The sequence below is a fragment of the Prionailurus viverrinus genome, chromosome D2 (assembly GCF_022837055.1).
Source record: "Prionailurus viverrinus isolate Anna chromosome D2, UM_Priviv_1.0, whole genome shotgun sequence".
In the NCBI taxonomy this organism is placed as follows: domain Eukaryota; kingdom Metazoa; phylum Chordata; class Mammalia; order Carnivora; family Felidae; genus Prionailurus; species Prionailurus viverrinus.
Genome location: NC_062571.1, coordinates 6,041,438 through 6,057,298, shown reverse-complemented (window position 1 = coordinate 6,057,298; position 15,861 = coordinate 6,041,438). Strand labels below are relative to the sequence as shown.

Genomic DNA, 15,861 nt, shown 5'->3' with positions numbered 1-15,861 from the left:
GAAGTCTCAGAGCTTCTACCTGGAAAATCTACTTCGAGTTTAACTTACATTTCTGGCCATCTGTGCCGTCACCTTCCTAACCGGAGTCGTCACTCTTGTCTTGTTTGAAAATACCGCAGTGGCACTTTCCGGGGCTCTCCTTCCCTTCTGCCACTCGCACCTGTCTCCTTTCATTCCCTGCAACCCTAAGTGATCTCTTCAAACTATAAATCAGGCCGTGTCCCTCGCGAACCTCGTTTCACTGTTAGTAGCTTTTCATTTGACCAAGACTCGAGTTCTTTTCCTCCAGTCTTCAAGCTCCCGTCTAAACCAGCCCTGCTTACGTCCCCCAATTTCACCTCCAGCCCTCCTTTCTCCTGCTCAAAAGGCTCTACCTACCTTCTCCAAACTGGAGTCTGAAAACAGTCTGTTCCTCTTGTCGTGAGTGCCCTCCTCCTGTGTTTGGTGCATCTTATCCTTAAATCTTAGCCTAAGTGTTCCATTTCTAGAAAGGTCTCTGTTTCAGACCCCGAATAGGTGTTCCTCTTTAGTTTGCATTCGGGACCCGTTTTGTAAGCTTCCGCTTTTTCTCTTTCAACTCTGTTATTTATTTACCTCTGTGTTGTCTTCCCTCTACGACCAGAATCACAGCTCTGAGAAGACAAAGACCTTATTTCACTCATCCCTGGGCCCCCAGTGTCACGTGTGAGGCACTGAAGACATGCTTGGTGGATGAATGAATAAATGAATGAGCAAACGAACGAACGAACGAACGAATCTAATGGTCAGGTGCCTTGCAGACCATATCTAAGACTCCCCGAGAAACCTGGGGTCTTAAAGAAGGGCCGTGGGGTGAAAGTGCAATGTTATGTCAATCGTTTTACTAAGTTGCGCAACTGATCTGTTTCTGGAAGTTTTCATTGGGAGGATGAGGTGAGACGACATGTCTAAAACACCTCGAGTAAATATACCCCGAGGAAGTTCTTCTTGGCAGTTCTGCCTGTATCTGAACTCTACCCACAAGGAGAGTTAGTGTCCTCATGGATGACCTCCCCTTCTTCACATCCCTTTGTCCAGTTCATGTTCCTCTCGTTCCAGAGACTGACAAAAAAGTAGAAAGTGGGAGGTACTGTATGCAGAGGGTCTGTCCAGCAGTTTCTTCCTCTTTGGTGGCACATTCCCAGCTGGGGGTACATCACAACCCAACGTCTCCATAAAGGAGTCCCTTGGAATCATGGCAACCCTCACCCCAGGAATATTGTGCAAGCCCTTCATCCCGCCTCCCCCCCAAATCCGTGTGTTCCATCTAGCTGCCTCGGGTTCGGGGGTCAACATTTCAGGCTCAGTTCTGCCCTTTGGGTTAATTCACTTAGATATGTATGTCCAGACCCACTTTTACTCAGTGCCCCAGATGCTCAGCCGCCGGTTCCCCTCCCTTCTATGGCCTGTTTCAGACTTTTGGAACCTTGGCCTGGCAAAACCCTGAAGTCCCCCTTCGACTGGCTGGAATCCTTCAGACACTTTGAGATCAGGTGCCTACAGATGTATGGTCTGCAATTCCGGTGTACTTTGTGTTATCAGCCCTCTGTCTTCCGTATTTATTTATTATGCTCAACCCCCTTGGCTTCATGGCCTGCCTAGATTTCTTTATGGTTTTCCTCTTTCCTCTTGTCCTTCACTCACTGATGACTGTGACCTTATTTCACAAGGGACACGTTTTTGGGAATGGCTTTCAGATTTGTAGGCACGACTTTGTTCCATAAATACTGTGCTCATGTCAGCAGCTACTCTAGGTCACTTTTTCAATCATTTGGTGGATAATTACGGTTGCGTTTCAAACCCATCAATCACTATTATCTGTATTTACCTGCAGTGGCAGAATTTGAACCTAGAATTGTTGCATTGGAAATATAATAAATATTCACTGTTTGCCACTGAAAGGGACAAACTTTTAAAGGACAGCGTGTTACAGGGTGATAGATAGTGGATTCAAGTGACAAAATCACATTGATCTCCCTCCTTCCCTTCCTCCCTACATTGACTTCTTTGACCAAAATTTAAGATAGCCACCTTATCAAATTAGAGCACAGAAACCATTGTATTAACAGGTTTTGCTAGGTTTATAAATTCTCCATATTAGATTTCTACCGTAAAATACGTCTCTGGAAAGCATTTAATGTTTAACATGTCATATTCATTAAGAGGAAACTTTTGCACACTTTCTTTCCCCTTCGTATTTGTATACGAAGTCCATATGAGGCAGGCTTTTAGGAAGGAAAGGAGGGAGAGGGAAAAGGGGTGTGCTCACAACAGATGTTTGAACACCCTGGAGTAAAATGAGTTGAGTTCGGGGTACCTGGGTGGCTCAGTCAGTTTAAGCATCCAGCTCTTGGTTTTGGCTCAGGTCATGATCTCACGGTTCGTGGGTCCGAACTCCCATCTTGGGCTCTATGCGGAGCATGGAGTCTGCTGGAGATTCCCTCTCTCCCTCTCTCTCTGGCTCTCCCCACTCACTCTCTCTGTCTCTCAAAACAATTTAAGACAATAAAAACAAAACAGAAAGCACGTGAGTTGAATTCCATTGTCGAGTTCAAGAGGTGGTTTTGTATTAGAGGTTATCTCCCTATGAAAGCCACAAGACATAGTCACGCTTCGCAAATGTAGAGAATGAATTGGATCAGAGCGGAAATCTCCCTGAATGAACCATCACAGAGTTCTTTAAACTATAGAATTCTTGTCAAATGGCCACAGTTCCCTGCTGATGCTGGGGCAGTGGATTTATTGAGTCTTTGCCCAATGGCTGAAGGCACGAGAAAGAGAGACAGGCACAGAGAGAATCAAAGATGTAGAAAGAGAGACAGAAAGAATGTGAATGTGCGTGTAATGAAGGAAGGTCTGAAACATGTTGATTTCAGGCTGCAAGTCAGTTGCCCTGAGTTCTCCTTTAATCTCCAACACGGACTTGGCAGGCGTCTAGCCCCTTTGAGCCTCTGTTTTCTTATCTGCCACATAGGGATAATAGTAACATCTGTTCTACCTACTTCACAGGTTTGTGGCAATAATAGGATGAAATGTTAGATGGGGAATTGTTTTGAAAGCGTGCAGTGCTCTCTGCAGATAAAAGGTCATATTATCCAACCGTAGCATTCTTAACTTTTGTAGAAGTAGAGATAAATGGGAAGAATGTTTGCTTTTGGATTTCATAATTGGGATAATTTATTCACATTGTCAACACAATTTTGTGTCGTGGGCTTGTAACCCACACAGTTTAGTAGAGCGAGGCTTAGGAGTCCCATGGGTTTATCTTTAAATCCTGATGCCTGTTGGGATGCCTGGGGAGGGGGCTCAGTGGGCTAAGCCTCCGAATCTTGGTTGTGGCTCAGGTCATGATCTGATGGTTCGTGAGTGCAAGCCCCACATCAGGCTCTGTGCTGACAGTGCAGAACATGCTTGGGATTCTCTCTCTGCCCTTCCTCCCCTCATGTGCGCGTGTGTGCGCTCTCTCTCTCTCTCTCTCTCTCTCTCTCTCTCGCAAATAAACTTAAAAAAAATCCTCTTACCTGTCATGTACTAGTTGGGGGACATTGGGCTGGTTATACAGCTGCTCTGAGCCTCAGCTCCACCGTGGCAAATTCAGTAAGTCGTTGTGGAACTGAAGTGACATAAGGCTCCTTGCTAAGGGACATGGATTAACCAGATAAATAGTGGTTGTAGCAACAGCAGCAGTCGTAGTCTACCTACTACTGTGATCTCATGTTGTCACCACTGGTTAATCTTTTCCACTCTGGTTGAGAAGCTTGGAAACCACCGAGCTTTCACAACTAGGAGCATAATTGTTTGGTTTTTAAATTTATTAAATTTAAAATTTATTTTAAAATTAAGTTTATTAAAAAATTAATTTCTCAAAAAAAATATATATATATGTATGTCATCTCCCTTTAAGCCGACTCAGTGTGTCTCATGGATTAAAGCCCAATGCAAGCGAAGCTGTTTGGAGATGCAGTTGAACCAAGTTTATCAAAACAGATGACCTGTTCCTTAAGACCCGAGGGTCACTGTTACAAGGCCAACTTGGGCTCTCGTTTTCTGGAAGCAGCACCAGAGGAAGTCATGAATGGCCCAAGACCTAATTTTGAGCCAATAGAAAGTACACATATTTGGCGGGTGGAGGGTTTATAGAGAAACATGTTATTTTCCTGCTGCTGAATTCAAACAAATGTTAGGTAATTGACAGTAGAATGCAGCATATCCCAGAGCTTCACCTGAGAAACACCTGAACAGCAGGAAGTTTTTCTAAAATGGTTTCTTTGATGATTAACTTCAACATCATGTCCTTGAACTTACCGAAACGGCCATGGAGAACACACAGTCATAACTTGAGGTACTAGGTTTTCAAGAGCTACACGGAGCATTGTGGCACCCGTAGGCAGGGTCACCCGGGGTGGCGAGGCACCTTGCTGGATGTTCCTGGTGTGATCGTGTTGACCTTCTTGGAAACGAGTGAACTCTAAGGGATCGCCATTGTTGGAGGGTTTTGAGAGAGGAACGGTTGTTTGACGGTGTTGAATTGCGATTGGACGTATAAATATATGTCACGTGTTTTCTCCCTAATTGTTGCTCTGTTTTTCAGTTTAGATAGCTAAACTTTAAAAATAGAATTCATTCATAATAGACGAGGCCACGTGGTTCTTCCATTCTGTAACGCGTACGGTCTTCTTGATTCTCACGGAAAGCGCTTTATGGAGCTTCTGTGAAACCCCACAGTTCTACTTCCGTGGTACGAAAGAGAAACTCGGAGGATGAGCGTTTGATCTGGGCCCTTTTGGAGACTGTTCTATTTTAAGTCAGCCTCACTAGTATGAAGTAGCTGTAAAATGTATCTCTAGGGCACTGAATGACTTGAATAGTTGAGCGAAGACTTTAACATTGACTTGTTGGAAGTTGGTGAACACGTACAAAGAACAATAATTTCCTTTTCTTTTAATTAGCACAAGTCTGCTCCATCTGTTTGCATTGAAGCGGTGATTTCAAGAGCGACTTCATATTGTTGTCAATTTGAATAAGTACAGAGCATTAGTTAAAAACGAGGAGGCTTGAGTGATTTTCGAGCGCATAGGTCTTGCGGGTGAACCGTCTTCTTGCCCCAAGCATTTTTTTCCCTTAGACTCTCATCTGTGTTAGAACTACAGGATAGTTTTTAGAAGGGAAATGGCAACTGGAAATGATTTGCAATGCAGGTCATTGAGAAAAGATTACTGTCAGTGGTCAGCAAGAACTATGTTGCTCCCATGTATTTTGGCCCAGCTATCCCCGTGTGTGGATTTTAGGTCCAAATGCTGCAAATAGTTTTGATCTCTTCATGACCGTTTCTGCTACAAGAGCGAGATGGCCACGGCAGAGTTGGCTGATGTGAAAATATAGGCTGGAACTTGTTGAAAGCCGATTTTCAGTTGTGAGGAAATATCTAAATTGGTCAGTAGCTTTGCGGGATTGAATTCTGTCTTTAAGCAATGTGGGCTGATGGATATTTCTTAGCTCTCAGCCAGCTTAGACCTGCAAAGCTCATGCAGGAAAGCTGTTGGACCAGAGATAGGACCCACTGTTGAGATAGAATTGTAACTTGTTGGGGCAGCAAGAGCGGGAGTCCAAGAGTGTCTCTTGCTTGCAGGTAATTACCCGGATAGTTCGCAGCAGATGAATGGAGTTACCTTGTCGAGGTGACTCCTGGGATTGGAAACTCTTAAGGGGCTTTGTAATGACTTTATGTGAGTAAACCGTCCATTTACTTCCGATTAGACTTCTCAGGTGCCCTCTGCAGACTATACTGCAGGTAAGGGCGGCTTTGAAACTGCATTTACTGCTTCTTCTGACTTGGGAGCCTACAGCTGACCATCCAGAGCTAAAAGGACAGAGTCCTGTTTGCGCTTTTGTAGTCAAAAAGCTGATTATAGACACTTTACACTTTTAAAACCATTTTGGCTGATTTTCACTCATAGTAATAATTTAATAGCTTTGACTGTTTTTTTTTTTAATTTTTTTTTAACATTTATTTATTTTTGAGACAGAGAGAGACAGAGCATGAACGGGGGAGGGTCAGAGAGAGAGGGAGACACAGAATCGGAAACAGGCTCCAGGCTCTGAGCGGTCAGCCCAGAGCCCGACGTGGGGCTCGAACTCACAGACCATGAGATCATGGCCTGAGCCGAAGTCAGCCGCTTAACCGACTGAGCCACCCAGGCGCCCCCTTTAACTGTTTTTTAAAGTGCCTGGAAGTCTTTGAAACGGAGGGACCGGGTGATAATTCTCACGTTTCTGGGCCCGGCCCTCTTGGCCATATTTGCTATTGCCTGGTGTGTGTTCAGGGCGAAACGAAAGAGATGCTTTGAGTGGAGAGTAAATTCTAGGCCTCTGAAGACAGCCTGAAATTGGACATGAGACCTCTTTCTTTCCCAAAATGCATAAGTGGCCCAAGCGTCAGTGATTCAAAGTCCAAGGAAATGTAGGACTTCAGAGATAGGGGTTCCCACGAGCTTTAACAATAAGAATTCCCTATTAACATAGTCATAAGTTACAGTTTTGGCCTCCGTTAATCGATGAAATACATGGCAGAAAACCTCCATGAACTCAGAAACAGCTTAAAGTACATTTGTATTATTTCTGTTTTATGTCTGATCTACTGCCCGTCAATCATCTCTCTTCCATTCCTGCCCTGCGTCCCTGTAGCTTTAGAAAACACTGCAATGTCATCACCACGTTCCAGACCCTAGGAGACCTGCCTCCTGCCTGCCTTTGTAATCTCGTTCTCCTGGCCCTTGGCTTCTTGTTCGCTCTGTCCTTCAGCCACAGAGGTGTCCTTTCGGGCCTCTGGACAGATCGAGCTCATTCCAACCTCTGCGCCTTTCTGTGTGTTTTTCCTTTCAGTTAGAATAGTCGTCTGCACAATCTTCCCGTGGTTGGATCCTATTGTCATAGACTCCTCGGTTCAGAGAAGCCTTCGTGATGCCCCAGTCTAAACAGCCTTCCCTGCTCTTTGAAATAACGCTAGCCCTGTGTAGATACTGCAAGACACAATAACCACGGTGTAGAATAGCCTTTGGTTTAATGTTGAGAAAACTAATGAGGCTCTGTTTATTAATAGTGAATAATGCCGGCTTCTTTGTTAGAGAAGTAGGTGTGTATTTTCCGACACTTGGCTAGAATTGCCCGTTTTTACTAAAGCTTGTGTAGGAAGATTATTTCTACCAACTATTCGCGTCTGTTCAAGAACTTTCTCTGCAGAAGTAGAAGGGGAAGTGGGTTTTCCAAGTCATTTTCTAAAACCTGAAAGTGGGGAAGACTCAAGGCTGGAAATCTTGGCATTTAAATGATCTGGGGGTATTATGTCACCTAATGAAATTTTTAGAGAAGGAAAGGATTATCATGTTGGTTTCAGCACTTATAAATTAAGGCACATTAAATTCTGAGGGTGTTAGAAAAATAATCTATATCCAGCAATTTGCTGGAGCCAACTCTTAACTGGCTCATATAGGAACTGCTTGTTAAATTTTCAGGAATTTTGCAAGCAGGTTGACTTTACATTAGTAGACTTGAAATTGGCTTGAAATTGGCTATGGTGGGAGTATTTATACCATGGAAATTGGCAAATGCTACAAACCAAAGCTTTTTTTTTTTACCCCCCCCCCCCCCATGGAGAGGGGGTGTTTACCAGCACACCATTTATATATAGCCAATATTTCAGAGGCTGACAGTTTGATGATGACGAATCAATAGGGTGAGCTCAAAATAACCAAGTTCCTTTTATGGTGTTTGTATTTCCAAAGCCACACATTTGGAGCACGGAAGAAAAACAATGTTAATGGATTGTTTATACACAGAAGCAGACAGGAAGGATCAAACATCAAGATCTTTGTGTTTGCTTCTTACAGTCCCCAGGTCAGGCTGCTGAATTCGTGCAGCCTGTTGTTAAAATATGTACTCTGAGCGAGAGCAGATAGCCGCCTTCTGGAACTTGTGATAGCAGCTTTCCCCAGCTCCCAGACTGATCACCAAGCTTGCTGGCATCGCATGCAGCATCATATTTTAGGTACAGCGAGTGTCTTAGACTGTGTCTCAAGGAAAGAGAAGGAGTCACAGGAGACTGAAGTGGAGGCGGTGATCGATTCTAGTCCATAAGGTTGGAGCAAAGGGAGACGAAGAATTGACCCAGTGGCTCAAGCCCTAGGTGGGAAAGGACTTAAGGGAGACTTCTATGAAGGGGCAGGGCGTTCACGATTGCTCCCCGACAAGAACATCTCCGGGTTACGCCACACAGAGGCATGAGATGGATTGTTGGTGACGTTTCAGGGACAGGCGTTTCATTGGACGGTACTTGTGTGAAAGGACAGGTAGGACACAGGTCCCCCTATTTCTCAGTGTGTTTTGAAGTGACACAAACACATACGTGACGACCCCCAGTTTTTGTTTCTTCAGAGACTTGAGATCGGACGTCCTCCATTTCAAAAGAAATCTGAGAAGCGACAGCAGCCTGAAGTTCCCCTCCCCCCACTGACTTTGTGGTCAACATTTGGAAAATCTGGGTAATTCTAAGAGATTGCATTAGACCTCAGGGTTTCACCATTTCTGAAGTCTTCACAAAACAGGGTAATAGTCCTACTTAAGAGAAAAGAGAAATGCTTTCTTCACCCATCCTTGGATTGAGATAATTATTTTGGGGAGAGTAGGGCTCTCCTTCAAAGCTGGTGGCATTTCTAGGGCTTAGATTTTTAATGGAGCACTATTAATGTTTCCGAAAGGATAAGATGCCATCAGTGGCTCCCCAGGTAGGGATTCTGGGATTGATAGCCTCCAGGAGTTACGATATTAGAAAATAAGGACCTATTGATGACCTCACTCTCTGACCCAAACAAAGAAAATAAAGGCATTTTATGTAAAGAGATTATTTAACTATTTAATTAAATTAATTTCCTAAACATCAACTAGGTCCTGGTGTTGGGAAATGTGATCCTAGAACAGTAGATCTCAGGAGTCACTCTGAAGGTGCTGCTGCCATTCCTGACATCAGATGGTGAAGATAATTAAGAAAGGAGATGTCATGATAGTCACAGATGGGGACAGAGTTTTGCATAAAGTTTTGGCAAGCTGGAATAAACGGCTGAAAAACCCTGCCTGACTAACGTAAAAGTCTCACTTGAAAATGTTTTAATGTTTATTTATTTTTGAGAGACAGAGAGAGACAGCATGAGCAGGGGAGGGGCAGAGAGAGAGAGGGAGACACAGAATCCGAAGCAGGCTCCAGGCTCTGAGCGGTCAGCACAGAGCCCAAAGCAGGGCTTGAACCCACGAACCTTGAGATTATGACCTGGGCTGAAGTCAGACGCTTAACCGACTGAGCCACCCAGGGGCCCCAAAAGTCTCACTTTTAGAATAGTCTATTCTGAAGTTCTTAACAACTGGCTGTCTCTATATTAGGTGAAAATCCCTACCATTAGTATTTAAACGCAGCCACATGAACAAGAATCTATTGCAAAGGGTAACATTGAATATGCCAATAAAAGACATAAAAGAATATGCCAAAAATATGTCATTGTTTCAATGAGAAGTGGATGAAATCAGATTATTTTTATTTCTCCAAATAGCACAGTGACTTTTTATAAACTGCCTTTAAAGTGATTTTTCAATATGAAAAAGCATGCCCCATTCTAGAAAATTTTATAAAGAGATAAAAGTAGAAAGAAAAACATAATTCTGTCACCAAAGGCAACCAATGCCAACATTTTGTTTATTTCCTTCTAAAATTGTTTCGGGTCATTGCTGTATATACTCTGTTATGTCCCTTCCCCACCCCCCCTTTTTTTTTTTACTGCTGCTGCAATTAATACTATTACTATCTTTTTTACCTACCATTTACTGAAAAGTAACATTACGGTCTTCACATAAAATTCTTCTGAGTTGGTAATTTTTTTCCAGTTTTATTAAGAAATGATTGACATCATCACTATGTAAGTTTAAGGTACACAACATGGTGGTTTAATTTATATATATTGTGAAATGATTACCACAATAGGTTTTAGTTAACAGCCCTCATTTCCTATGGATATAATAAAAAGGAATGAAAAAAATTTCCCGCAACAAGTTTCTCTCTGGATCATACAGCAATGTTCACTGTAGTCATCAAGCTGTCCATTCCATATCCATACTTAGGTATAATGGCAACTCTGTGCACTTTGACAACCTTCCTCCAATTCCTTCTTCTCCTGTCCCCCATCTCTGATAACTGCAAATCCAATCTCTTTTCCAGGAGTTTGGCACGCGCGGGTGCGCGCGCACGCGCGGGTGCGCGCGCACGCGTTAGATTCCACACGTAAGTGAGGTCATATAGTACTTTGTTTTCCTATGACTTATGTCACTTGACATAATGCCTTCAGAGTTCATTCTGGTTGTCACAAAGGGCCGGATTTCCTCTTTTATGGCTGAATGATGTTCCATAGCGTGCGCGCGCATGTATACGTTCTGCGTATTCTTCGTTCATTCATCTGTAGACGCTCCCGTTGTTACCATGTCTAGGCTATTGTAAATAATGCTGCTATGGACATGGGCTGCAGATAATCTTTTAAAGTTAGTGTTTTTGTTTCTTTTGGTTATATTCCCAGAAGTGGAATTACTGGATCATATGGTAGGTCTATTTTTAATCTTGTAAGAAACCTCCATTCTGCTTTCCATAGTGGCTGCACGAATTTCCATTCCCACTGACCGTGCACGAGGGCTCCCTTTCCTCTACATCCTCGCAGCATCTGTTATCTCTTACCTCTTTGATGGCGGCCATACTGATGGAGGTGAGGTGACACCTCCTGGTTTTCTTCTATTCTAAATTGCCTTATTCTCCAAATTCTCCTATCTCTAAGTTCTCACATAAAATATTCTCTTAGTCTAAAAACAATTCTGTTTTCTGCTTTTTCACCTAAGTATACTGTAGGAATTTCCCCCATACCATTACCATTCTTCGTGAAAATTTTTAGTTGCTTTGTCACAATCCCTGGTAAGGGATTCAAGAGAGAGACTCAAATTACCACCATCTTTAAGCTCGGCAACACTTTCCCAGGTGACCACTTTGAATTCCAATGATAGGATTTGTAAAAATATCTTTCCCGCCAACTACCTGTTTAATCCATGTCTAAATCATGTCGTGTTTAAACACATGTTGTGCAGTAGAGTTTTATCTTCCTGGGCACCTCACTGTAAACTGCTTCAAGAAAGAGATTTTCTCTGAAAATATGTTAGGTATGGATGAGGATCTATCACGTTTCTACCGGTTGTTTCAAACGGCTAATTAGGAGTCCAATTCTTACCAGTTTTTTAACCCAAATATTACTCTCGAGCACCTGCACCGTAACTAACATTGTGTTGACACTTGGCATAGAGAGAAAAGTAAAAATGATCCCCATCCACGTGGAGCATAAAGTCTAGTGGAAGAATCACATACAAATAAGCAAACAAATAATTTTTTACTGTAATTATATATAGTACAATACATCCTAATGTTCTTTTATAATATGTAGAGATAGCGGTAAGAGTGTTTGTGCCATAAAAAATTTTTAAAAAGATTTATTGTCTCTTGTTCACATTTATTTTTAAAAACGTTTTTAAATGTGTATTTATTTTTGAGAGAGAGAAAGAGACAGAGTGTGAGCAGAGGAGGGGCAGAGAGAGAGGGGACACAGAATCAGAAGCAGGCTCCAGGCTCTGAGCTGTCAGCACAGAGCCCGATGTGGGGCTCGAACTCCTGAACCCCGCGAGATCACGACCTGAGCGCAAGTCAGATGCTTAACCGACTGAGCCCCCCGGGCGCCCCTTGTTCGCATTTATTCTTAAACTAAGTTGCAAACTTCAATTTAAAATGCTCATCTACTGGCTTTCTCCCAATCTTCGTGATTAAAGAACATTCTGAAACAAAATGGAATTTCACACTTTGGTTTGTTTATTGGTTGGTCACATGTGCATTAAATGATAGTGTATTTAAAGGAAATTTTCTCACGCCTTTCCTACTGCCGCAGAATTACTTTGTTCCTAGGTCTTTTCAGAATACGATTGGATTCCTAACAAGCAAATGCATCGTAGTGTGCCAGAACACTCTATGGCTCTGCTCAACTTCACAGACTATGAAAACGCTTGTCAGATGTGCCAGTAAATCTTCCCTCTCTTTCCCTAGGTCCAAGGATCTCATAAAGGAAGCTATCCTTGACAATGACTTTATGAAGAACTTGGAGCTGTCGCAGATCCAGGAGATTGTGGATTGTATGTACCCAGTGGAATATGGCAAAGACAGCTGCATCATCAAAGAAGGAGACGTGGGGTCACTGGTGTATGTCATGGAAGGTATGGTTCGTAACCCTGAGCCTCTGACATTCAAATATTCCCTTTTCGTCTTAATCAGCCCACACACAGAAGGCCATGGATTACAGGGGACGGTTCCATGTTTCCCTCTTTTGTTGTTGGGAAACAGTTTGAAAAGAGGCGGGACACGACTTAAATACAGTGGTTGACTAGTTGTACAAAGGGTTTGTGTTGAGAATATTCATCTGAGAGTCGAGGATATTTTTTAGACCTGGGGAAAGGGTGACAGTGTGAAGGAAGGAAACGCTGTTTACTGTGCTGTGTAAGTCTGCACACTGTCAGGTCGTTGAGCAAGCTCACGAAGCTTCCAGAGAAACTTGGGACCGTCGGGAAGTATTCTTGGTCAGATAATCAAAGTGTCAACTCTACTTTTCATTTTCAGGATATGACTGGGTTTCCTGCTATTGTGCTATAAAAAGAGAGTGTTTTCAGCATTTTATATGTGTGTGAAAGAGATAAATCAGACCGGTCAGATGGCCTGTTAGCTGCCTAATTAATAAGAGTGATAGATTGTTCCATAGATGTTGCGCAAATGAAGATAGAAACCGTTTTGGAAAAAAAAAACAATTGAGGGAGGCACCATACAAATTTATTTTATGCCCAGACAGATTTTCGTGTTGTTTATTTCTAGCTTGGAGCTTATAATGCCATGTTTTCTTTCTGGGGGGGGGGGGGGCGGGGGGGAACAAAAGCCTGAGGTCATGACCAGACCAGCCAAGGAGAAAGTGAGTTCACAGGTGCCTATAAGATCACAGAGTGGCCATACAGAAATCGCAATCAGTTTACAGGTGGTGATTGGTGTTTTAACCAAAGCATTCATGGCAATCTCCTAGAATTGTCAAGTTTATAGGTTGTTAAGAGAAGGGGCGTTATTTGGGCAAGTGACATCACTTCTCTGAGTTTAACCTCATTTGTATATTTTTAAAAAAGGCACTACTTGTTTCTGACAGTGGTTCTCAACTGATGATGATTCTGTCCCTCCACAGGACATTTGGCAATGCCTCGGGACAGTTTTGGTTGTCACAATTGCAATGGGGACGGGTCGGGGTTGGGGGGAGAGGCTCTGGCATCTTGTGGGTAAAAACCAGGAACTCCGCTTTGCCAGGCAGGCGCCCACAACAAAGAATTATCTGGCCCAAATTGTCCTTAATGCTGATACTGGAATGTCCTGCTTTTTCTGTCTTTACAAGATTGTTATGAAGTTAACATGAAACAGTCTGAGTAAAAAATGTGTAATGTACAGTGTAAAATGTTAAAAAATAGCAGTGAGTGGTATTATTTCCATCAAGTACCTGACAGTATATAAGAAATGTTCTTCCTGCATATGTCATTCACCTTTTAATTTTCCTTTGTAATCTTTTTTTGACATATATTAGGCATTCAACTTTTAACTCATAATTTCTGTCTTTTTTTTTTTTTTTCTCTAGAAGTGTTCGGCTTTTGTGTCAGTGTTCTAAAGTTTCTCCCCAGGCCAAAAAGACATAAATGTTCAGCTAGGCTTTCTTCTGGATAAAAGCAAGACCCAGTAAACAAAAACACAAACAGTATTCACTTGCCAGACAATTGCAGGGGAAGGAGATAAAATTATAGGGCGAGAGCGTATGTGGGTAGTGAGCAAAATGGATGAGAAAGAGGTGAGAAATATATCGAGGCCGAGCGTAACCTATAAATACAGAGGGATGTGTTAAGGAGTGCTAACAATTACAAACCAAGTTAAAGCATTTCTTAGATTACAGTATATCAGTGGTTTCATAGTTGATTTTTCAGTTAATTCATTGTCAGGCACGTTTGTAAGAACATACCTATTGTGGTAAAGCGAGGTATATACTTTACTTCAGCCTTTTGCAAATGCTAATTATTGAAAATCCATTCAAGAAATGGATATTTTGAAAACCTGTGTGTTCACTTCTCCTTTATGTTGAGTATCTCTTACGAAAATAGGTTTCCGCACAACCTTGCAAATTTTTCTAAAAAAAATATTGTTTATGCATACTATTCTGTTTTGTAAGACTAACTGCAAGTCCACTAGCTATGTTAGAAGAAGCTTAGAAATCACAGTTGATGTTTATTGAGTGCTTAGAGCAATGCCCAACATACGGAACATGCTTTTGCAAACACACTCCATGTATAAAATTTATTTAATCTTCAAAACAATCCTATGAAGTAAGGGGCAATATTTATTATTTTTCTTTATAGATGAAGAGACAGAGGCCCAATGAGGTTAAGTAATTTGCCTGGGTCTCCCAACTAGCTCATAGTAGAATTAGGATTGAACCATGGTAATCTGGATTCAGAGCTCCAGCTTTTGACTGTAGGGCTATGTGTTAGGGTTCTCCAGAGAAACAGAGCCAATAGGTAGGTAGGTAGGTAGGTAGGTAGGTAGATAGATAGATATTGATGGATAGATAAATAGATAGATAGATAGGTAGATAGATATCGATGGGTAGGTATTTATTTTAAGGAATTTGATCATGTAACTGTAGGTACTGGGAGACCCAAAATCTACACAGTAAGGTGAGCAGGCTGGAGATCTAGGAAAGAGTTGATGCTACAATTCAAATCTGAAGGCCGACTGCTGGCACAATTCCTTCTTCAGTGGAGGTCAGTCTTTTTTCTATTGAGGCCTTCAACTGATTGGATGAAGCCCACCAACATTAGGAAGGTCATCTGTGGCTTACAGTCTATGGATTTATGTGCTAACTTTAACTTCCTTCCCAGAAGGATCTAGGATGATATTGGACCAATAGTATCTGGTGATCATGACCTAGCAAGTTGACACATTAAATTCACCATCCCAGGTCCACTCGTTGTCAACTCTGCCTCTGTGTGCATCTCCTCAAACCATGCTTGAGCTCCAAATAAAGACAGCAACAAGGTCATAGCTCCACCTACCGTGAGGTAAAGATTCTGAGTATAACTGAAAATCCACTGACACTTTCCCCCCGAAAGAGTACAAAGTCCTTGGGTAATATTTACTCTTCTCCTTGATATGCCCTAATTTAAATACTATGTTGTACAACTCATACTTAAATAGTGAGATGTAGTCAGTCCATCTTATGATACATGATAAGGGGATATGAAATAGGAAAATGAAAATTTTGTGCACACATACACGCATAACCATACACGCAAACATATTTATGACAAAATAAAGAAGAAATACCGATGGTAGCCTTTCCTAGGGAAAGGTAAAGATACTCATCTTTCCTCCATTGCTACAAGCTAATTTTAATAAATTTTATTTATCTTCCTTTTACTTCTGGATTGACTAAATGGCAAGCTATCTTAATTACCTTTTTTAAAACAGGGTTTTAAATAGTATATAAATATTCAGAGTCACAGATTCTGCAGTGATTCTCTTGATATACTTCAGTTTAAACTCAGTAAAATGACGATAATCTTATAAAATGAGGCCGATCTGTCCCCAAGCTGTGATTCTAACCAGTTCCATGTAACTTTGGCTGATCTCGTGCTAATATCCTTGTGTCAAAA

The 15,861-nt window shown here is 42.0% G+C and overlaps 1 protein-coding gene across 3 annotated transcripts in view; it reads left to right on the top strand.

Annotated features, from left to right (window-relative positions):
• The window catches only part of PRKG1 (protein kinase cGMP-dependent 1), a 1,255,886-nt gene that overhangs the window by 158,117 nt on the left and 1,081,908 nt on the right, over nucleotides 1–15,861 (top strand). For 2 of the 3 annotated variants that reach the window (XM_047825015.1, XM_047825014.1), the window contains exon 2: nucleotides 12,185–12,351. In XM_047825015.1, coding sequence (XP_047680971.1) covers nucleotides 12,185–12,351 — 167 coding nt within the window. Of the gene's footprint in view, nucleotides 1–10,640; nucleotides 10,652–12,184; nucleotides 12,352–15,861 lie in introns of those variants that run through there. The other variant, XM_047825016.1, reaches the window with a different exon arrangement.